Raw genomic sequence first — 24,063 nt, 5'->3', positions numbered from 1 at the left:
TTTGGAGATATCAGGGAGCCAAAACAATCTTGTTTTGCAGGTTACACCTTCAGAGTTCTTCATTCTCCTACTTTTCTATGCAAGCAAGTGTTTCAAATGCCATTATAGAAAGAAATGCATATTTATAGACCATAAAGCAGGGTGTTACCCACACCAGGAAGAACAACTAGACCACACATTGGGTACCAGGCATTTTATTTCTACATCTAGTCATTCAATAAAGTCATCTATTAGACTAAAAATCAGATGGTTTCTCTAATAATAAATGTCAGAGTGAATTTTAACAATAATTAAAAAGCAGCTTTAAGCCTAGAAAATTTATCCCTATGGACAGGACCAAGTTTGCATCAAGATAAAAGCTTTCACAACCCATGATTTTCAAGGCCCACTCAGGGGTTGGAAAGATGAACAATTAAGAGCAAAGGCCTAATTGCACCACGTGAGCAAGGTGCACACAAAAATAAATACGGATAAAAACCCGCTCAAGCATCTAAGGTGCCATTTGTTTCCTTACAAGCTGATCACTTTACACCCTCGGGGGTAAAACAATCAGACCAAATGTCAGCAACCACCTTCTCCCAGCCCTGCTACCTCACTGCATTCCTCTGGCTCCAGCCGCACACCAGGACCGGTTCACTGGGATGTTTGTTCAACAAAGGCAACACGGGGGCACGTTATCTTCCTAAAAAAAGCTCCCAGTCAAAGCCAGGCTTGTTTAGGCGAAGACAGAGGCACCCCCCTGTTCCCAGCCCAGCGCTGGGTCGCCCAAGGTCGAGCTGAGGGAGGTTTTTTTCCACGTGCCCGATGCCCAGAGCCGTCAGCAGAGAGCAGCAGCCGCGCAAAGAAAGCCCCGGAGATGCCATCCAGACTCGCTCCTGTCTCCTTGGGCTGCTCTCAGCACCTCGGGTTCCCCTGCCCCAGCGGCTCAGGTTCCCGCAGGCTAACCCCACAAGGTGATCCTCTCTCTCCAGCACGATGCTCAATGCCGGCTTTTCGAGGGGGAAACACAGCGAGGAGTCCTCAAAGGAGAGAGAGCTGAGCCAGAGAAAGCCAGCCGGCCACGTGCAACACGAGCCCCAGCTCAAGATGTGACACCACCTCAAGCATCAGCTGCACCCACAGCCCCACAAACACCCCTCCTGCGGAGCCAGGCTGGCAGAGCCGGGGGGTGTCCAGCTCTGGGGAGATCCCAGAGAATCTTCCAGTGCCTAAAGGGGCCCCCAGGAGACCTCACTGCAGCCCTTCCACTGCAAGGAACTGAACGAGCCACTCACAGCAAGGGCAGAAGCCAGTGAAGATCAACCAGAATGCCAGGAAAGCAGATTTAACCTTGTCCCCTAAAATCCAACTATTCCCAGAGGTTCCCCTGGCCCCACTCTGGAGGCAGATTCCCCTGTACCAGGACTTTATAACCCCTGCAATGGGAGGGTTTTTGTGAGAAGGGAGAATCTGAGATACAGGTATTCCCATCATCCCAGCCTGTCTCTATTCCTCCAAAAAAGAGGGAGCTGAATCCCCAAATTCAGCATATTTAAGGCAGAGATGCGTCCAAGTGGGACAGTTGCTGTTACAGGAATTAAACTACTGAAATTAGTGTGATTTTTTTAAAAAAAATGGTTTCCCAGGAAAACTGCAGTAACTAAATAAATGTACAATCTTTCTGCTTGTGTTTCTGTCTCCCTCCAGGGTTCTTAGGGGCTTCCCCCTTGAAACAATATTCATATACAATATCTATTCAGGCACATTATGTCTACATCCTAAATCCATGTTTGCAGCAATGGAGTCAGCCAACTTCTTAAAGGAACTTGGGACACAAAGCAATGATTTCAGCCCAAATCCCCTCTCCTGTACAATCCTACATCCCTGAAAGCCAGACAGGGTTTGGAGGAGCTGCTCCTCCTCTCTGTGCTTGGTTTGAAAGGCTCACCCCCCTTACAATCAGGCTGCTATTCTTTCCTCCCTGCTGCAGAGACACAGCAAGTCATTCCTACAAAATTACCCGGGAATGAACTCATTTGGACTATTTTTGTGCTCCCAAATCCATTGCAAATGCATTCAAACAGAGTCAAGAGCTCTGAACCCTCCTTAAGGAAGATTATGAAACCGTGTTAGTTAGAGCAGCATAACCTTGCTCTGGACATCACCACGTTGTATTTTTCCACTAATTAGCCAGGACTTTAAAAAAAAAAAAATCATGACATCATTTGTACGTTGGGGAGGTTTAGGAAGGAGCTTGGACAGAATATTTTGTTCCAAACTAACAGCAGCACCTCTGGCTGGTCTAGTGAAGGTGCCCCTGCCCCTGGCAGGGGGTGCAATGTGATGGTCTTTAAGGTCCCTCCCAACCCAAACCATCCTGGAATTCTCTGATTGTGCACTGAGCTGCACTAAAGGATCACATTTTTTGTTTCATCAACATGTTTTAAGGATATTTTCTTGTCCTTTTGGAAATCTGAGCTTTTTTTTAATTATTATTTTTATTTTCTCTCTCTTATCTCTCCTTTCCAATATTAATCTGGAACTGGACAAAAACCCACAAGGCATGGTTACGGTAACACCTAAAAAATTGGGGGGTTTTTTTGGTGTAAAATGATGCCCTTTGAAAGTTTCCTGTATGGGGCTTAGTGTGGGATCTGCCAGTACACTTGTTTCAGCATTAGTGGCCCAGTTTACTAACAATTCTGTCTAAAACATAAAATAAAATGTATGTTTAATCCCCAAGGATTCATATTTTAGAGAACATCCATAACTAACCCTGGAGGGTTGGAACTAGAGGGTCTTAAAGGTGCCTTCCAACCCAAGCCATTCTGGGATTTTGTGATCCAACTTTTCAGAAAATAGCTCAACTGGACTGAAAGGAAGGGGAAAAGCACAAAACAAACAGAGAGAAGAAAAAAAAAACCAACCCCAAACTGCCTTAGACAACAGGATAAACTCATAAGCAAAAGCCATTAGGGATTTAATAACTCCATACAGGAGATGAGAGCTCATTACTGTCCTGCACACCCAGAAAAGCTGAAGGCTGATTTAATGAAAGACTCCCTGAGCTGACAGGGATTTATCTCAGTGAGCACGAGCCTTTCTCCAGGCCTGGCAGGAGATGCCAACTGGGATTGTTTGCTGCCACAGACTGGGCAGCACACAGCTCAACTGCCCTCATTTTTAATATGTGCATAAGCTGTACAGCAAACCAAAGCAAAAAAAAAACCCCAAAGCCACGCCAAAGAGATGGTGAGAATGTTTTAGTACCTAAGATAAAACAAAAGAAAGGCCCTCAAAACCACCAAGGCAACAAAGCCCCCCAAACCAGCTGAGAAACCAACAGTTTTTCTTCAGCCTAAATGCCTTTTTAATGTAAAGAAAAGAGCTGGGGGGGCTCAGCCTGGAGAAAAGGAGGCTCAGAGGGGACCTTCTGGCTCTGCAACTCCCTCACAGGAGGGGAGAGCTGGGGGGGGGTCGAGCTCTGCTCCCAGGGAACAAGGGACAGGACAACAGGACACACCTCAAGTTGTGCCAGGGGAGGGTCAGGTTGGACAGCAGGAAGAATTTATTTGCAGAAAAACACTGGCAAGGGCTGCCCAGGGAGGTTTGGAGTCCCCATCCCTGGAGGTGTCCAAGCAATGACTGGATGTGGCACTCAGTGCTCTGGGCTGAGGGACAAGGTGGGCATCGGGCACAGGGTGGGCTCTGTGACCTTGAAGGGCTTTTCCAACCTCAGTGATTCTGGGATTCTCTGATCCTCCTCCACAGGCCCAATGCCAAGGCTCCTCCTGAGCTTTAGATGAGCTCAGGGGTTCCTCCCCCCACTCTTAATTCCAAAAAAACAAAGCAGGACAACCTGAGGGCTTGCACTGCAGCTCTTCAAGCTCCAGGTGACACCTGACACAGTCAAAAGCTGGGCACGGACAGAAGTACAGAAGGACATTTTGACCACTCTGGTCCTCATCTTCCCCATCCCACCTCAGCCGTTCCAGGGCACTCACTCCACGTGCAGCAAAGGCAAAGCAGCTGGATAAAGCTGCTGCCAGCTCCTCATGGGACATGCAGGCTGTGGCCTGGGGGGTGGAACAAGGCTTGCTGGGCCCTGATCTTGATTCTCCTGGGATTCAGAGCAAACCACCTGCTGCTCACAGCCAACCAGCTCTGGCTGTCATGGAATGGGAAGAGGAGGGATGTGCCCTGCTGTGCCCTGGCACAGCTCCACTGCTGCTCTTCATCAGCCTTTAACACACAACCAGAACCTCCCAGAAGGGTTTATTCCCTACTGCAACAAGTGTTTGCTGGCTGCAAGGAAGAGCAAGAAGCAAAGGACCAAGGCTCAGCTGGGATTCCTGCTCCAGATAAGGTTTTTGTAAATACCTCAAGGACAGAAGGGATTTGTTTGCTGTCCAGTTCCTTTAGAAGGCTGTGGAGGGCACACGGGTCTGGAAACCCCACAGGATGAGAATCTCCCCACAGGGTTTGTGATTTCCTGCCTTGCAGAAAGCACACAGAGCCCAGGTTCTCACTTGGCTTCTTCTGGCTTTCGTGGTTGGTGCAAACTCAGCGGGACAGGAAAAAGCATTTCTCATGCCCAGAACTTCATCCCACCACCCACAGGGGAAATGCAGTTAAAAGGAGTGATGCAAATGAAGCTGGCACTTCAAGGGGCTGCTTAGAGAAAGAAAACACGAAGAATAAAGAGAACTAAAATAAAATACTTGTGTCACGACAGGTGTTTATCTCACCCAGCAAACTCCCAGTGCACAACCCTGAGCTTGGAGAGGAGCTCAGGCACACTCCAGCCTGCAAAACAGCTTCCAACAGCCTATACAGATCTTTCTGCTCTGAATGCCACAAAAATGTTAGCTGGATGCCTTAAAAAAATCCAATTCATTCCCAAGGCCAGTGCCTCCACCGCAATCTTTGAAGTCAATCAGCCAGCACAGAGAGATGGGCATGTGACCACTCCACAGACCTGGGGGCAGAAGCCCCCAAACTAGAGATGTGCCACCCTAGGACAGCTCTGGACTGGATGACCCTTCCAACCCAAACCATTCCATGACTCGGCCCAAGCCAACCTGCTCTACCTTCTGCCTGGACAGGTCCAGAAGCCTTGGAGAAGAAAGGACTGTGTGATTATGCTTTCAAGGTCTACCCAGAGGCAGAATGTTTCACCACCTCCCCCATTCTCACGCTGATCTGCAATGCAAGAGCAGTGCAGGCTCAGAACAGCGTTGTTTTTTGCAGACTGCCACATCCTGGAGGGCATTTTGCTGTGAGCTGAGTACAACCACTGCTGCTGAGGTCCTGCAAAGGACATGGACACCGAGCCCCAAGCTCTAAAATAATAATTACCAGAAGCTTCTACTGCTCCAGCTCGTGGGCCAAGCCTGGAGAGCAAAATCCAGCAAAAAGAAATATTTAGGTTAGATATTAGGAAGAGAATATTTTCCTGTGAGGGTGATGAGGCCCTGGCACAGGCTGCCCAGGGGGGCTGGGGCTGCCCCATCCCTGGTGGTGTTGGAAGCCAGGCTGGACACAGCCTTAACCAACCTGCTCTAGTGGGAGGTGTCCAGGCCATGGCAGGGGGGTTTGGGACTGGATGATCTTTGAGGTTGATATCCTCTGGTTCTACGAAAAGCAGTAGCCAAAACAATGCCCAAACCAGCCTGAGCGAGGCAAGGATTGCCCTGGTGTTTGTGAGGCACCTCAAACATCTGGGGGGTGGTTCATGTCCAGCTTCATTCCCACGGGAATTCCTGTCAGGAGGGCGCTCAGACTCCCAGCTGGTGTGCCTGCTCCCTGGAATCAGAGCCTCCCCACGGGCAGAGGGGTGGAACCATGGGGGGCTACTCACCATGGGTGCTCCACGGTGCCCGATGATGGCTGGCTTTGGTGCCAGGGCCTTCTTCTCCATGATGCAAGGGGAGGAGATGGTGAGGGGGACGAGGTAAAGTGCAACGACAACGGCGAGGTACGCAGTGAACATCAGCATCTGGGAGGCTGGGAGGGCAGAGAGGGAGACAGCCCGTGAGAAAAACATATTTCATTTAAAAAAAATAAATAAATCCTGTACTCAGCGCTGGTGAGGCCACCCCTGGAGTGCTGTGTCCAGTTCTGGGCCCCTCAGCTCAGGAAGGACATGGAGGGGCTGGAGCAGGTCCAGAGAAGAGCAACAAGGCTGGGGAAGGGACTGGAGCACAAGTGCTGTGAGGAGAGGCTGAGGGAGCTGGGGCTGTTCAGCCTGGAGAAGAGGAGGCTCAGGGGAGACCTCATCACTCTCTGCAACTCCCTGACAGGAGGGGGGAGCCAGGTGGGGGTTGGTCTCTTTTCCCAGGCAACCATCAGCAAGACAAGAGGGCTCGGTCTTAAGCTGTGCCAGAGGAGGTTTAGGTTGGATATTAGGAATAATTTCTTTATAGAGAGGGTGATCAGCCATTAGAATGGGCTGCCCAGGGAAGTGGTGGATTCTCCATCCCTGGAGGTTTTTAAGATGAGACTGGATGTGGCATCAGTGCCATGGGCTGGGAACCACAGCAGGGTTGGATCAAGGGTTGGACCTGATGATCTCGGAGGTCCCTTCCAACCCAGCTGATTCTATGATTCTAAATCAAGTCCTGAAGGAGGTTTTCACTTCGTTTTGTATCGGGCAAGCAAAATGTGCAGTCGGTTATTCAAAGCCCAGCAGAGCAGCCCAAAACGTGGCTGATTTTCCACCCTTTGGGTGGGCCAGCACCAGATTCTGCCCTGCCTGGCAGCAGACGCAGGTGGCCACTCACACAGAGCTCAGGACAGGCCGTGGCACCATGCTGAGCATTTAACAGGATTTAACATCATTGTTCTTGTGCTGCTGGCTCACCAGCAGCACCCAGCTCGGGCACTGCAGGAGAGCTGAGCTCATCTGCACTGATGTTTTCCTGATTAGGCTGGAGATGTCTAAATAAACCCTTGGGTTGTGATGGAGCTGCAGCACTTGGAGCTGAGCAGTCCTGCCTCCCACTCCACCAGCGACTCCCACGAAGCCCAGGCTCTCTGGGAATCTCTGGAAGGTGCTGACAGTGCAACAGAAACACCCCTCGTGCCCAACAGACTTTATTCCTTATAAAGGACAGCAGGCACCTCTGAACTCCTGAGCTATCTGGAGTCACCTGAAACCACACAAGTTACAGCAGAATACTTCATTTTTTATTTTTTATTATTATTTATTTTGCAAAGGCTTTGGGACTCAAGGGATGACCTCCAAAATAAATAAATAAAAACCCCCTCTTTAAAACAAATGGGGTGCAATGGGTGCAAGATGGAGAAGGTTCCTCGTCCAGGTAAGTCCCCTTTCAAGTAAAATGACTCTGAAATAACTTTAAGATCAGGAGATAGGAGTGTTTTTTCTTAAAAACAAACAAACAAACAAAAGAACCCAGGAGCAGAAAGAGAGAAGGAAAACAGCTTCCTGGCTTCTAAAAGAAGAGAAACAAGAAAGAAGAGAAACAAGAGGAAGAAAAAAGAAAGAAATGAAAGAGAAAGAGAAAAAAGAAAAAAGAAAGAAATGAAAGAGAAAGAGAAAAAAGAAAAAAAAAAGAAATGAAAGAGAGAGAAAAAAGAAAAAAGAAAGACATGGAAGAGAGAGAAAAAAGAAAAAAGAAAGAAATGAAAGACAGAGAAAAAAGAAACGAGAAAGAAATGAGAAAAAAAGAAAAGAAAAAAGAGGAAAAAGAGAAACAAGGAATAAAAAGAGAAACAAGGGAAAAGAGAAGCAAAAAGAGAAAGAAGAAAAAAAAGAGAAACAAAAAGAGAAACAAGAAAAAGAAACAAAATGAGAAACAAGAAAAAAGAATAAAAAGAGAAACAAGAAAAAAGAGAAACAAAGAGACAAGAAAAAGGAAAGAGACAAGAAAACAGAAACAAGATAAGAGAAACAAAAGAGAAACAAGAAAAAGAGAAACAATAAAAAAAAAAGAAAGAGAAAAAAGAAACGAGAAAAAGAAATGAGGAAAAAAAGAAGGAAATGAGAAATGAGAAAAAAGAGAAACAAGAAAAAATAAAGAATGAAGGAGGCAAAGATTAAAAATGCTGGAAAATAAAAAAATAATCAAAAGCCATTTTCAGGGAAGGCAGCAGAGAAAAAGAGAAAAAGAAAAAGGAATTCCTCCTTTCTGCTCCAGGCAGAACCACTAACCCTCCTCAATTGGCACCCTCACGACATGCTGGGACACAGTGAAGAACCACCAAGTACAGCCTTACTGGCACATTTATAAATTAAGGCACAGTTCTCTCCCGGAAGGGCTCTCTGGGTAGCAAAATCTTTCCATCTTCAGACATTTCCTCATTCTCAACTCCCACTTCTTGGAAGTCTTTTGCAAGCGCTGCCAAATCCTTCCAGGGCTTGTGTTTTACTCCAGTTTAAACACCAATTAAACCAATATTTTTCTGGAGCTGGCACCAAGGTCTGAGAACATCCCTGGCTGCCCTGGAGCAAAACACTTCTGAGGGCACAGAAGGATCAAATCATTTCACAGGAAAACCTGGAGGAACAGCTTGGCCCAGCATGTCCTTCACCACTCTGCTCCCTGAGACCTCTGATCACGTCTCCATATGGATTTAAAGCAGAACCCTCAGCCCCCCAAACATCCAGGGGAAGTTTAGGTTGGATATTAGGGAAGATTTCTTCCCCGAAAGGGTTGTCCAGCCCTGGCACAGCTGCCCAGGGCAGTGGGGGGATCCACATCCCTGGAGGGGTTTAACAGCCCTGTGGATGTGGCACTTGGGGACGTGGGTCAGTGTGGCCTTGGCAGTGCTGGGGGATGGTTGGACTCGATCTTTTGAGGGCTTTTCCAACCTTAATGAGTTTGTGATCGGGGGACCAGATCCCTGCTGAGCCCTTTGGGTGCTGCTGCACCACACCCAACAAATCCATGAAGGCTTTCTGGGAACCCAGGTGAACAAGAGCCAAAGAGGCAGAGGGAGGGAGAGACTTCTGAGCTACAGAGAAGAACATCTCACACGAGCTGCATATATGTTTCCTAAAGCAGACTGATGGAAATCTGCATGCTTTTACTCATTCCATCATTGAAAATCACCTTTTCAGCTCCAGCCCCGGCGTGCACAAATCGAGTCTCGGGGTCTGGGTGCATCCACCCCCCGCCCCTGGGATGGAGACTGAACCCTGGGAAGGAACCAGCACTGCCAGCTGGTTGCCAACAAGAGGACCCAGTGGCCCAAGAGCCCCTGAGCAGCCCCTGACCCCCCAAGGCCACGGGAGGTACTCACTGGCTTTCTCTGTCCGTGCAAACTGCCCCGCCACCAACCAGGACAGCGCCGTGACTGCTGCCAGGGCTCCTATGTGCAGGAAAGGGGCTGTGGCCTGCAGGGCACAACAACACGAGAGAAAAACAGGCTTAAAACATGATTGAAACCACCCCCCAGCACTTGGAAAATTCATTGGCCTTGCAGGTTCCGTGGGAGGTCAGAGCACTGCTTTCCCAGCTGGATTCTGCACCTTCGGGTTCCTGCAGCTGCCTTGGCCGTGGCTTCTTCCAAACTCTGCCACTGCCTTTGGCATTTAGGTCACTGTGAAGGGAGAGAAGGAAGACTCGAAGCCCACTTTGGGGGAATAGCTCAGGTAATAAGACAGACAAGGGGGAATGGCTTCCCACTGCCAGAGGGCAGGGTTAGATGGGATATTAGGAAGGAATTCCTGGCTGTGAGGGTGGGGAGGCCCTGGCACAGGTTGCCCAGAGAAGCTGTGGCTGCCCCATCCCTGGAAGTGTCCAAGGCTTGGAGTAACATGGGCTAGTGGAAGGTGTCCCTGCCCATGGCAGGGGGTGGGACTGGATGAGGTTTAAGGTCCCTCCAACCCAGACTCTGCTCTAATTCTCTGAACACACCGGACTGTGCATCACCATGACACAAAGTTGGAGATGTCTCATCTGAGTCATGCTTCTGCCCTCCAACTCTGCTGCCTAAATCTTAAAAAAAACCCCAATAAAATGAAGCACTTCTGAGAAATGTTAGTCACTTGTGTGAATGCCATTTCCACCCTCATTATTTGCATATATTTGCATACTCCCAAATATACAGCAGTGATTACCAGTAAAATCTTTTTTAGCCGTTCATGGGCAAAATATTTCTGGAGTCCTTTTTAAGGGAGATGAAACTACGGAACAGAGAGCAGGTCTATCAAGAAATTACCAGTTTGTAAGTATTTTCCACTAATATTTCTATAGCCCTGCAGGATCCCACAAAAGTCTTTCTTAAAACAGCACCAGAGCACAGAAGTTAAATTTATATTTATATATATCTAAAAAAAAAACCCAAAACAAAACAAAACCAAACATGTGCAATGTGGAAATAACCCCAGAGTACTCCTGCCATAGTCCTGGGAAGAGCAGGATGCTCCAGGACTGGACACCAACATTCAGAGCCTCGAGGAGGAACTGCAAATTGTCCTCTCCCTCCAGAGACTCTGAGTCACATCAGCCCCAGGATTTTCCACCTCAAGCTGCAGCCAAGTCCTGGACTGAGTTGAAAGGAAAGAGCCCAGGAGATGGAGACACAGTGATTTAGTGGCATTGCAAACTCCACGGGAGTTTGGCTGCAAGTTTTGTGCTGCCAAAATCTGGGAGCGACAAACATCAAGGCCAAGTTTCACGCTATAGGGAAGCCACCAAATCCCTGGCATTCAGGTGCACTGGGGCCTTTTCCCACCCAGAGAAGCACCCTGGCAGTCTCCTCACCTGCAGTGAAATGAAGACCATGTCCCACTCGTCGTCCCAGAGCTGGGCTATGGATGACATGGTCACCACCGTGGTTATCAAGGTTGTCACCAGGCCAATCTGCAACAAATCAGAGAGTGTTCGCAGCCTGGAGCCCGTGCTGTCATAAAAAATTCACAGGTTGGCAAATGGAGAGAGAGGAAACTTTTGCAGGTAATAAAAGGCATTAAGATCCACAGGGAAAGAAGCTGGGCTTGTGTGCTGTGCCAGCACAACCTCCCCTTTTCCACCACAGGACACTGGGCTGAACAGTCCCAGGAGGGCACATCTCACGGGTGAGCTCTTGTTCTCCTCACACAAAGCTAAGGGAAGATCAAGTGATTTGCTTTGCCAACAAGCTGGATTGAAACCAGCTTAAACAGAGGTTGGGTTCTGCCAGGAACTTCAGGAGGTGATCCCAGACTCTCCTGGCCCTGCTGCAACAGCATCCAAGTCATTGTGGCGGAGCAGTTATAACAGATATTGCAGCTCGAGAAGGGACTCTGGATGAGCCAGTGGCTGAACTGAGATGGCAGAGACCCAATCCATCCCCAGTGTGTGGAAGCACTGGGCAAAGCAGTCAAAGTAACACCACAATCTGCATTTTGAAGGTAAAAAGTTCAGCCCATCAGAAAGTGCCACAGAAATGACTGCAGCTGTAAAGACCCAAAATCCGGGCTGTCTGTCTAAAAAATAATTCAGCATTTCCCGCCCCTTGTCTGGTACCTCAGTCTCTGCTGTCCTGCACATCTGCAGGTTCAGAGGAGGAGGAGGATGCTCTATGGATCAGCCTCATGTGCTGTCAGACCTGAAATCTGTCTGGACACTCAGGCAGAAGTGGATTGGTCATCCTGGATGCACAGGACACCTCTACACCCATTTCAGGTTCACTTAACCCCTCAGACAAGCAAATAAACCCCCACATTCCCAGTGCTTACAGAAATCACTTCTGTACCTACAGACAGGATTGCTCTTTGGACTTTAGGCTCAGTTCCACCTGCTGCTCCTCACCCAGATGCCCAACAGAACGAGAGGTGCCCCCAGGGCAGCAGTGCCTCACCCTGAGCTTCCAGGGAACAGGAACAAACCACATGGGGCACCACGAGAGGCCAAGGGATCCAGCTGCCCCGGGATGAAGAGGAGCCCTGAGGCAAGAGGCTGCACTCAAACCACCTGTGGCACAGAGGTGTCAGGACACCTTCTCTCCTCCCCTCAGCTCCCACTCACTGCTTCTTACTCTCCCCCATCCATCTTCAACTTGGCTTACAATGCTCAGCTCTTTCCAGGGAACTGCAGGAGAAAGCTGGAAAGAGCCTTTCCCACTCCCTCCAATCTATATCTGAAGATAGTTCAGTAGAGTTGCAGAGAAAAATATTAACTTATTCCAGTGTTGTATCTCCACCTCCTCAGAAAGCTGAGGGAGGCGTGGGGAAGGGAAGGGATGGAGCAACACATCTGAGCTGAGATGAAAGATGGGCTTCTTTGGAAGAAAGGAAGGAAGGGTGGGGTCCTACAGGGTAGAACTAACTGATCTCCACCAACACCTTCCTCTTCTGGACTTACTCATCTAAACCCACCAGCCACCTGGAGCGTGTCTGAAAAATGCCATTTCCCCTGATGAAGAAACATATGTTTGACTCCAGAACCGACAGTTTATTTTGCAGCAGCAGCCAGACAGTCCCTGCCCCCTCTCTCATTGCATCCCCTTCTCCAGAGGAAGCAGAATTTCCATAATTCCTACAGAAAAAAAAAAAAAGGGAGGGTTGGCAGGGGTTTGCTCGCCCTGTGCTGGGAGGCCTCTGATCCTGCAGGACGTTGTCACGAGCAGAAGGAGCAGTTTGAGGAGGAGCTGTGGATCAGCAGATCTGGGACAGGGCCCTTCATTACCAATTAGCAATTACAATGAAATCCTGCCAACCCATTTCCTTTGGCACTGCCTGTCCCTCCATCCCCTTCCTCTCCCCTTCTGTGCTCCACACCCCAGATCTGCATCTTCCCTGACATTTCACAGCACTGTTTTTCAGACTGCTTTACCCACAAACCAGGGTCAACTCAGGTCCCACAAAGCCCAACCTACACGTTGCACACCCCCACTTTCAACACCTGCACCTTCTCCCGAGGTTTTTTCCAGCCAGTTCCTCCAAGTGGATCCTGTACAGCTTCACATCTGCTCAGCCCCATTCAGGGCTGGGCTCAGCACAGGAAGGAGCCCCAGGGAGGTTCAGGCTGAGCTGAGACTGAAGTCAGGTTGTTTCTCCATCTCCACAGGAGGTCCCTCTGCCAGCAGGGACCCCAAAGCATTTCAGCACATTCCTTGTCCCCAGGCCCCTCCTGGGCACTGTGCTGGGTGCTCTGAGATGAGGGCACGTTCACCACAGACACGGTGCCAAGTGAGTGTCACACACTTGGGATCCTGCTCCCTCTGGAGCTGGGAAGAGCCACTCACCTTGTGCAGCCAGTGCAGGTTCATCTGCTGTCCCACAGCTATGTGACATAGTGCCAGGATCTGGGGGGGAGAAACCAAGAGTCAGGCAGAGGCACATCTCTCAACCTCTGAGTGTTTGAACGTGCAGGAACACGTCACCATCCAGGAAGGACAACCAAAAAATCCAGGGCAGCCAGCTGGGCTGGAGTGGGGATGGTCCAGCAGATGCCACATCCTCTCCAAAGCCAAGGATGTGGAGGGAGAGACTTTGACCTCCAAGGTGCAGGGAGTTGAGAGTCTGGTCCATGGACACCACCTTGAAGGTCCCAACACCTCAGGATGAGGGGGAACAACTTGGACTTGTGCCTGGCAGATACACCAAAGTGGAAACTGGGCCATACACCAAGGGAAACAAGCTATATTCCTCCTCAGGCCAACTGCACCATGGGTATCAAGGTACCTTTGCTCATCTGAGGTCAAAGCCCGTGAATGTTTCACTTTCCACTTATTTTAGGCAACTTAAGGCTAAGAAAAAGAGGCTGAGAGAGAAATCACTTCTGAAAGGGAAATCGTTCCAGTCATAGGTGGACTGAGAAGTTCATGCCCTTTTGAAAGCAAACACACAAACCTCTAAGAATTGGCATTTTTTTACTCACCAGTAACACTGTGATGTAGGTGAAGCCAGCAGCAGTTGTGACAAGGATTGGAATGGACCAGTCACTCCAGTATCCCATTCGGTTGTATAAAAACCTGGAAGAGAATGTGTGAAGTGCAGATTAAGAAGGGATTCAGCACCGGAACAGCTTCACCAGGATTAGATAAGACTCTAAAAAACAGGGCTTTCCATTCTCTCTCTCTCCAGATGAGAGAGAGGCAGTAAAAAGCACAAGTCGCTCCGAAACAAACCCCAGTGTTTGTGCTTTGATTCCTCACGGGAAATTAACTCTGTAAAGAGGAATTGGACAATTATCTCAAACTCAGCAACCACTTTGCTTTGGAAAAAAAAAAAGAATCGTCCAAGACCAGAACTTGAGTTTTCTGAAAAACATTCCCTACCAAAATCCCACATCTCCTCAGCACCTTCATGAAGCCAGTGGGCAGCAAAAGCTCTCTGAACGGGAGCACCAGGCAGGGCAGACCATTATTCAGGGCAGCAGCACTGCCCCTTCTGCTTTGGGGTCTCAAGTGTCAAATCTGCATTCAAATAGCAATGTACTTCCCAGCAAAACCATCCTGGAGTTGGATTAGAGAGTCATTAAAGTGTATTACAGCAAAGCCACAGCAAGACACAAGGCAGACCTGGGCAGATCCCTTCCCTGGGCAGAAATGAAGGGCACCCAGGCCCCACCACACAAGGACAGAGGCAGACACATCCCAGAACCTGCCTGCAGCTTCAAATCCCACCTGCCTTAAAACTTTTTCCAGTGGATTATTAGAGAGAAAAAAAAAAAACCTCCCCCAAATTGACCTGGCTTAGGGTTCAGGTTATCTCCATGCAAAGCCTTTGGCACAACAAGGACAAGAAGGTTGTGGGGTGGATGGTGCAGCAGTGGAGCTCAGGTTGAATGGTCCCACCAGCCTTCCTCAGCCCTCCTCATCAGCTCATTCAATGAACTGGCAGGTTCTTCTGTTGTCTTTTATTTTAGGTGACAGCAGACAGAAATGCTGCATTACACAAATGCAGGTCAGAGCCTCGACCTCCCCCCACCACTCGAACCCAGCACTGCCCACCAGGCAGGAACTCTGGTCCAGCCCCTGCCCCAGCTGGACAACACCCATCTGGGAGATTTTTGGGGCTGTCCTGCACAGGGCTCCCTGATCCCTGCGGGTCCCTCCCAACTCTGTGATTCTAATTCTGTCCAGGAGCTCCCTTGGAGAGTCTGGAAAGCAAATCCTGAGGCTCAACAACCATGGCCCACGTCCAGGTTCTGCTCAGGGATTCAAAGAGCCATAAAAGCAGGGATCTGTAGGGATGCAGACAGGCTGTTGGCAAAACAGAGGGAAGAAAGCAAAGAGGGCTCCTCTGAAGCCTTTGCTCAGGCCACCACCAAAGGCTCCTTAGCTCAGTTTCAGTCCATTTAAGTTTTTGCTCTGATGTCCCTTCAAGTGGCCCTCTGATAGCTCCAACTCTTCACTTGATGTGCAAATGACTGCTTTAAAATGCTGTTTCCATGGCACTTATGAACCAGATGAGCCTTCTCCAGAACTAGGGAAGAAAAAAAGTATCCTCCCCAGACTTGCATTTACAGTCCTGCTCCAGAGGGAACACAGCCAGGTTCCCAAATTGCAGCATCTCTTCCTGAGCCAGAGTCAAGCTTTCTGTGGCAGTACAGACCTTACCCACACACTGGAGAGCTGAGGTTTAATGCAATTAAGTGGAGACACCAAGAGGGGAAATGCCTGAAGTAATAAATTAAAAAAAAAGTAATTCCAAAGTGCTTTCACTAACAAGGACCTGATGATATTCAGCCTCGAGGAAAAAAAAAATGTTAAAAGCCTGAAGCAATACATGCTGGGCTCCTACTTTGTTAAATCCCAGTTGCCTGTTACGTCCAGGGAAGACCTGCACATCTCCTCCCACTCCTGCAGGAACACTTGGGAACCCAAACTTGGCAGGACTGCAGCTGCAGTGCCCGTTCACAGCATTCCCAGGGCTTTCCTTCCTTCCTGCACGACTTTTTTTTTAGCTTTTTCACAACTTGGAGCTGAAACAGCTTTGGCTTTTCACTGGGGTGAACTGGGAGCGCTCCCATCCTGCACTGAAGGTGCAAACTGAAGGATGGGGGAGTTCCAAAATACCACTTTAAACACAGCATTTTCATCACGCTCCTGGTATAAATAATCGAGAGCAGTGGTGATGGTTTCAGCTCTCACAGTGTGGGTGGGAGGAGAGAGAAAAACCCCCATCCTGGGAGGACACACCTCACGTCACTCCCTCCCAACTCCAGCATCTAAAGCACAGGATTTATTTAAGGGATCTAAGGACCCACAGGCCTTTAAAATACAGCTTAGGTATCCTGTTTGATAAGCAGATGATGTCAAAGCAGTTTGGTCAGAAGACAGCCCAAGGTGCTGCCAAAATGTTTTAAGGTGCTGCCCAGACAGTAAAAGGGAGAGTAAGTTCCAGCACTGGAGGGAGCTGGCAACACCCTGAGCCCCCCAGCACTGGAAAGCTCCTTTGCAGCTCCTTTCAGCTTTGCAACATTTTGCACACCCCTGCGCTTCAGGCTGAACTTCTGCCATTTGTATTTTGTGGGAAGGTGCTGTCAAATTGCTCAGCCACTTCCAAAACCAGCCAACCATAGGAATAAACAAAACAAAAACACCAAACAAAACAAAAAAACCCACAAAACAAACAAAGCAAACAAACAAAACCCACACACACCTGAACAAACAAACAAAAAAACCCAATAAAAACCCAACCAACCAAACAAAAAACCCCAAACCAACCAAAAAGCTTCTACGTGATTCCACAGCACCACCTTTGTTTCCACGTGTTCTCCAGGGAGCACATCCACCCCAAGCTCTGCTGCAGCCACACAGTGGAGATGTGAGGACACATCACATCCATACATGGACCAGGCAGAAGCAGTTCTTCTTCAGCCTCACTTCCCACCTTGCTTTCCCTTTATTATCATTAACAAGCCCGTCTGAAAGATCCAAATGCATCCAACAGCTCTGAAAGGCAGATGAAGGCATAAACCTCTTCAGGAAAACCCCACTCACCAGTTGATTTCATTGTAGTCATTGTGAACTTCCCACCAGAAGTAAAACCAGACCAGGGTGAGGAAGAAGGATGAGGTGAGGATGAGGAACCAGAGGCGCTCCCACTGCGGATGGAAAGAGGAGTAAGCATTAAGAGGATCCCATTTCAGTGCCCCATCCTGTCCCACAGCCCATCCAGAAGCTGTTGAGATTGGATGGAGGGAACACACATTTCCAAGGGCTATTTCAGACCTTTGTTCCCTGGGGGAGGTGGGATACACAGCCCTGTTCCCAGCTCTGAGCAGAGGGGTCCTTTCCGTAGGTTTATGGAAATAAAGAGCATTTCTCCAGCTGCCAGGGCGTGAGGGAGCATTTCTGGCTACAGAGCTGGTTTTTTTAGTTGGTGAGGGGCTTTTTTGAGGCAATTGTTTAATTAACTTTCCCATTCACGAGTGCTGCAGCTTTCCATCTTCCTCTCCCAGGGGTTCAGCCTAACTGACCCAGTGAGGATTACACAGCTGGTTTGGGAGCTCCTACTCCTTATTCCTTCTCCCAGGGCACTCAGATTCTTCCTGCAGGGCCAAACCACCCATCCACATTTATCCCCACCACTACCACGTGTGTTTTCAAGTAACACAGCAGGACAGAGACCACACTAGCAGCAGATGAAGAAGATTTGCACCAACGTTCAGTTTGGATGAGTGATTCAAATCCTACTCAACACGTGCACAAAATAAAGCCCTAAAATGCTCCAACACCGTGAGCAAAATCCTAAACCGCAGGGACATCCACGAAGAGAACAGTGTTAGGAGAGAAGTGACCCCAACCAGAACCATTTCCATGTGCTGGAAACCTACAGGGCACATGGACCCCATCAGCCCCCCAGGTCTGGTTTTCCTCCAAGGTGTTAAATAGTCCACGTGAGTTTTTATTTCAACGGAAACCTTTCCAACACTGAAATAAACTCTTCATGGAAAACATTCAAATGGATCCTCTCTTCCCAGAACAAGCAAGAAAGGCTGAAAGCTGAAAATGTCCACGGGCAACTCTAATTCCCTTCTGGGATCCTGGGCACGACACTGATCTCTTTTGGAAATGCCCTTTTCTCTGCTGAACTGCCTCATGCTTTTTTAATTATGCAAAGCAACACAACCAGCATCAACACTGGTTTGGTGATATAAGAAAACCTACTATTTTTTGCCTTCCCTTTCCATCCTAAAGGCTGAAGTTATTAACTTAACTGTGTGTTGACTATTTTTCATCTTGCATCACCCTGGATACCAATCCTGTGATGCAGCTCCTCCTTGTGTTCTCCACCAATCAGAAGAGCCAAAAGAAAAGGAAAGCAACAAAATAAAAAGGCTTGGAATTATTTCATTTGTGCCTTGGCAAAAATGATGTTTTCTGCCAGAAATTCCCAATTCTTGGCTGGGGTTATGGGTTAATTTTTTTTAACTCAGCTCAAGTTTGTTAACCAGCTTCTAAGCAAACCTCAGCAGCACTGATGCCCCGAGTTCCATGAAGGGCTTTGTGGTTCCCATAAATGGGGAAAAAGGGACCAGAAGGAGGTACATTCAAAACCCCACATGCCAAAACTGCTCTGTCAGGAGCTCACAGACCACAATCCAAGTTAAGGCACCCAATTTTGCCAGAGAAGCTGTGGCTGCCCCATCTCTGGAAGTGTCCAAGGCCAGGCTGGACAAGGCTTGGGGCAACCTGGGCTAGTGGAAGGTTCCAGGTGGCTGGAACTGGATGATCTTTCAGGTTTTTTCCAACCCAAACCATTTCCCTCATCCAGTCTGCACATCTCCACAATTTCAAACCTTATTTCCCTTATTATTTGCTTTTTTTTCCCTCCCCTCCCCATTGGGGTCAAACACCCCCTTCACCTGTCACCTGAGTGGGTTAACTGGGCACGTTTTTGCAAGGCAAGGCAGGTTTGATGTATCTCAAGTGCTGAGGACCAACATTACTACAAACAAAAAATAACTCCTGCAGCTCTTTAAAGGTCACTGTGGGCTAAGCTTTGCCAGCCTTCAGGCACTGGATGATGCTGATTTGATAAACAAGCCAAGGGAAACATTTCAGAGCATCTTTGAGCATTTTTTCCCCCATACACACATCTATTTTCCCTCCCTTATTTACATGCAAGCAGCATAGCTCGTGCCAAGCCCTCCAAAAGCTATTTTTGCTCTGTCCTTGACGGTGCACCTGCCAGACAGACACAGATTTTGTGAAAACCCAATCACTTCCATGGGCATCCTTCAGTGGGGTCAAGCACAGGTCTGGGTGGGCTTTCAGAAGAAAACCTTCCCTTCCAACCATTCCATGACTCAGCACAAACTGAGCCAGAATCTGAACCTCCCTCAGTCTGCCCTACGTGCTAAATATTCTGGATTTAAGCTGGGTCCTGTCCAACCTCCCTCCAACAGTCTCTCATCAGAAGAGCTTTCCTGGCCCTGCTTTTGCAAGGTCCCACAGCGACTTCTTCTAAAAGGTGAAACCTGCAGCAGCTTCGAGCCTCTGCCAAAAATAAAGCCTTCAAATCAGTCATCCTGATCATCCCACCACAGCCAAATGGGGGTGGGGGGGAAAAGTGCCACCTCACCTACAGAAACTGAGGCAGAACCACGAGGATGCTTGGAAGGGGCCTCAAAAAGCATCCACACTTTAGCTCTGGGAGATTTCTTATCCCAAGGGTATCCACAGACATAATCAGAAGAGCCCTCAAAGGAAACTAAAGGAGAGAGACATTTTGCCAAGCTGCAGTTTGTCAGATTTTTTAATTTGCTGTTAAAATCACAGAATCCTTAATTAAAATAAAAATAAAATTAAAAAAAAAATCAGTATTTCATACACATTTCTTCTGCACATTCCCAATCCCCACCCTCTGCCAGGTGGGAGCAAAACCAACTCCAAAGTAAGGGATGATGGAGGAAAAAAAACCCAGAAATTAAAGGAATTTGCCACAGAAGAGTTAATGTTTGATTCCATTGTGAAGCTGGCTCACACATTTTATACCTTTCTCCTGCTGGAAGATTTAATGTTGTCTAAAACAGCCCTGAAATTCCTATCACAGAGGACAGAAGAGTCTTCCCCATTTACGGATCAAGCCTTGAAATCACCAAATTGCCCAGTGTCTTCCCATAAAGCAGATCGGCACCAGCATCTAAACAGAGTTTAGAACACAGAAGGAACATTTAAGACCTTAAAAATCAAGATTGCCCAGGGTGAGACTCCACTGATCTGAAGTGGGTCCTCACTGCATTTACGTGTGCCTCTCTTCCTGAGGTTCAAATATTTTAATGGAATCATTAATCAGAGAATTACAGAGGTTGAAAAAGACCTCTAAGATCATCAAGCCCAACCATATAATTTAAATTCTTCATATTATATACTACTATATCATATATTTTAAGAGTAAAATGACCAATATTTATATATCATATATAAATAATTTTTATATCCCACATAGATCTAATATATAAATAAAATTGATATTTTACATACATATAATATATAAATTCTATCTCTTTATAATTAATATTAATTATAATAACCTAATTAAGCTGGGTCTATCCAGAAGTATGTCCCAAACCCTGACTGGGATGGGCAAAGCAGAGGGGTCCAACATGTGAGAACACATAAAAGAAGGAAGAAGGGGGGAAAAGAAGGAAGAAGGGGGTAAAAGGGATGAGGGGGGAAAAGAAGGGACAGTGTTTGCCACAGGCTGGAAAGAGTCACAGAGGGGAGGCTGAAGGGCAGCAAAAGGTTTAGAGGAGCCCACGAAAATCACTGGAAAAACTCCAACTCACTTCCCTGTGCTCTGGCTTTGGGTCAAAAATCCTTTCTTGCCAGATTGGTTATTTCAGGAGTGGATAAATCGTGTTCCCTTCAGTTCTGCATTCCCTGGGCTGGTAATTCATGTTCAGGCTGCCCCAGGAGATCATTGGGTTCCTGGGAGAGCTCCCTCCTTGTCTCAGGGCTACTGAGAGCAAAACCCAGGCTCATTCTGCCAAAACTCTTCATCTGTCCCTGTCCTCCTTTTAAACACGTGGTTTTTTTCAACCTTTCTCTGAAAGTAGTTGGCTTTCCAAAACCCAAACCTTGAGTGCTCTGTGGGCCCAAGTTTGGGAAAAGGCTGGGAAAACCAGAGCCATAGAAACATCTGAGTAACTTCTCCCCATTCTCACTGAGTTATAACCAACACCACCAGGCAGAGTTTTCCAGCTTCACAAGTTCAGCTGATTTTTCCACTTGGGCTGCTGACAGGATCTGGGCAGAGCTTTCTGGGATCTTTAAGCCTGTTTCTTATATCACAGACTGGTTTGGGTTGGGAGGGATTTTTAAAGCTCATCCAGTGCCACCCCCTGCCATGGGCCAGGACACCTTCCACTAGCCCAGGTTGCTCCAACCTGGCCTTGGACACTTCCAGGGATTCAGGGGCAGCCACAGCTTCTCTGGGCAACCTGTGCCAGGGCCTTCCCACCCTCCCAGCCAAGAATTCCTTCCCAATATCTCACCTAAGCTTCCCCTCTTTCTGCTTGAAGCCCTTCCCCTTGTCCTGTGACTATATACCCTTGTAAACACATAAGGATATCACCACCTACTGAAAAAAGAAATGGAAGAAAGTCACTCCATGCTGAAAAAGAACAGCAAATGTGTTTATCTGTAGCTACCCTGGCCAAGAATTATGATCCAACACGTGTGAGGCTCCACACACTGACAAGAGGTTTTCCCACGTGCTCCAAACAAGGGATTCCATTAAATGACCTGAATTTGCTCTGGAGGGAGCTGCCCCTCTTTGTTACCCACATAAAGCCCCTCCAGAAGCAGCTTCTCACTTTCAACCCCTGCACCCAGACAGTGTGAACCTCTCCCACCATCCAACCTGTGGGGCCAACATTAACAGAAAGAAGTTCCACCTCCAGCCCCCATGACCAGAGAGGGTTCTCCCAGCAGCCTATGCTCCCCTGCCAGAAATCAAGGAGCCATCAGGGAGGGACAGACTTGTTGCTGGATCTGCCACTCATCCAACACAAAGAAGGCTCTTATTCCAAGTCCAAGTGCCCCTGGGAATTCATGGCTTTGAGTCTCCACCCATTCTCTGTCTCCTGAACACAGTGAACCTCCTGTTCATTCATGAAAAATAATTACAGAGCTAAACAAGGATCAAACTAGAGCAGGAAGAAGCTTTTTAACAACGTCTCCCCCCTCCTTCCCCTTCCATCCCCCGCTTTTTTTTTTGTCAGAGAAATTCCAGCTGTGAAAAACAGAAGCCTTTTATAGGAAATATAATATTTTAAAGCAATTTCTTGCCGAAGGGCATCTCAGCCCGAGATTGGAATTTCTGCTCAGAGGAAACTGGAGAGAGACCGAGCCCTCCCAAAACCTGGCAGCACAATGGGGGGGACGTGGACAAGCAGATGGAGAACAACAGGACGTGGATCTGATCACACAAACAGACAACAAAATAACCAAATCCCATGTGGGATCCCAAATCCCATCGTTCTCCAGCTCCACCCACCCAGTCATGCTACTGGAGCAACTGCAGCTGCAAACTGGGCAATGTGGAAGAGTCCAAGGGGAAAGCCTCCAGGGAGGGAGGGGTGATGTGACCTCTCTTGAAGGATCCAGACCATGTAGTCCTAAACAACTGCCCTCCACACCAAGAGCAAATCCAAATGCTGGACTTGAACTGGAGCACCATCATCACTCAAGTGTTTTCAGGAGGTGTTAATTCACTCCTGGACACAACAAAGAGTTTATTGAGGAGTCTGCACTGCACCGTTCTCTGACATTTCCAGGACTCAATTCCCTGCAGGCATTTATCAGGATTAGTTCTGAGAGGAAAGGACCAGAGTTAACATTTATCCAGTGAACACAAAGGAAAAACCCTTCATTTCTGGATTACCCAACTGCACGTCATTCAAACAAACAGCAGAACATCTTCTTTGAGCAAGTTATTAAATCATCCCTGAGGATGGAGGATGGCTCCTTCTCCCAGCTGGGCCTGACAGAATCAGAAACTGAGGATCAGCAACAACTGGAGCATTTTGTCAAGGGACCAACACTTGAGTTCCTGTGGAGAAGTTCCAAACTTCCATTACTGACTCTCAGGATGTGAATGTACAGTCCTTAAAACAGCCACTGCTTGTACCAGGAATGGGAATGAACAGTTTTCCACCCCACTTGCTCTGGAGTTTGTTATGTCTGAGCAGTGTCAAGGACCAAATGCAGTCCCCAATAAATACTTAAAGCTAAAATACCTGTGGTTGGCTCTGCTCTGAGCTCCCCCCAAAGCAAAGCCAGCTCAGGTTCCCCGGGGCAATGTCCCAGCGAGATCTCAATGTCCCCAGGGATGGAATCCCCACCCTCCTCTGGATTCTGCTCCAGGGTTTCACTGCCCTCACGGGGAGCAGCTTTCCTACTGTCCACCTGGAATTTCCCCTGGTGCAGGCTGTGCCCATTGCCTCCTGCCAAGGGCCATCCTGGCTCAAGTCTTCAGGCCAGGTTAGAGCACCCTGGTCTGGTGGAAGGTGTCCCTGCCCATGTCCTTGGACAGGAACGTCCCCATCCCTCAGTGCTGAGCTGCACTGTCCCTGTCACAGGGATGGGATGGGCCTGCACTACCAGGAGCACATCCAACAGCTGAACCCCAGGCTGCAGAGGGATGTAACACAGGCAAAGTGCCTCACACTCCAAGGATTGGGAGCATTTAAGTGAGCCAATCAATACATTGACCAGCAGATGTTGGCCTGACAGACCGCAGGGACAAATCAAGGTGCCTGGGCTGCAATTCCCTCTCTGCAGACGGATCAGGCTTCATCCTCTGCTGGATTGAGGACTCCTGAACCCAGGAGGGCAGGTGGAGCCTGCAGGACCCACAGGGCATCAGGCAGGACTTTGTAACCTGTCCAAAGGCTTCAGGAACTCTCCATCCCACAACCCAGACCATGAACAGCTGGTGCAAAGCTCCCCTCGAACACACCCTCAGCTTTCTGTCTTTCCCCTTTCTTCGCTTAGTACTTCAAATTTCCTAAGGTGTGGGACTGCCTCCATTTGCTCCAGCCCTCTCCAGGCATGGCATGGACCTACTGGAAGGATAAAACTGTCAGCAAAACCGACCTGGACCAGTCTGTCACTTCACACACACTGCTCAGCTTTCAGCTGATTCACCGCTCCCAGGTAACACACTCTGCT

At 48.4% G+C, this 24,063-nt stretch overlaps 1 protein-coding gene across 2 annotated transcripts in view; it reads right to left on the bottom strand.

Moving 5' to 3' along the window:
- GDPD5 (glycerophosphodiester phosphodiesterase domain containing 5) overlaps positions 1–24,063 on the bottom strand; it is a 111,717-nt gene that overhangs the window by 12,978 nt on the left and 74,676 nt on the right. For both annotated transcript variants that reach the window (XM_039378203.1, XM_027744670.2), the window contains exons 3-8: positions 16,882–16,985; positions 13,812–13,905; positions 13,177–13,236; positions 10,713–10,811; positions 9,247–9,340; positions 5,840–5,985 (exon numbers count right to left, since the gene is read on the bottom strand). In XM_039378203.1, the coding sequence (XP_039234137.1) occupies positions 5,840–5,985; positions 9,247–9,340; positions 10,713–10,811; positions 13,177–13,236; positions 13,812–13,905; positions 16,882–16,985 (597 nt within the window). The remainder of the gene's footprint in view (positions 1–5,839; positions 5,986–9,246; positions 9,341–10,712; positions 10,812–13,176; positions 13,237–13,811; positions 13,906–16,881; positions 16,986–24,063) is intronic.

This window comes from Pipra filicauda, unplaced genomic scaffold, assembly GCF_003945595.2.
Source record: "Pipra filicauda isolate LSUMZ 115617 unplaced genomic scaffold, ASM394559v2 scaffold131_size2509542_pilon, whole genome shotgun sequence".
In the NCBI taxonomy this organism is placed as follows: Eukaryota; Metazoa; Chordata; class Aves; order Passeriformes; family Pipridae; genus Pipra; species Pipra filicauda.
This window is presented reverse-complemented; position numbering and strand designations above follow the sequence as displayed.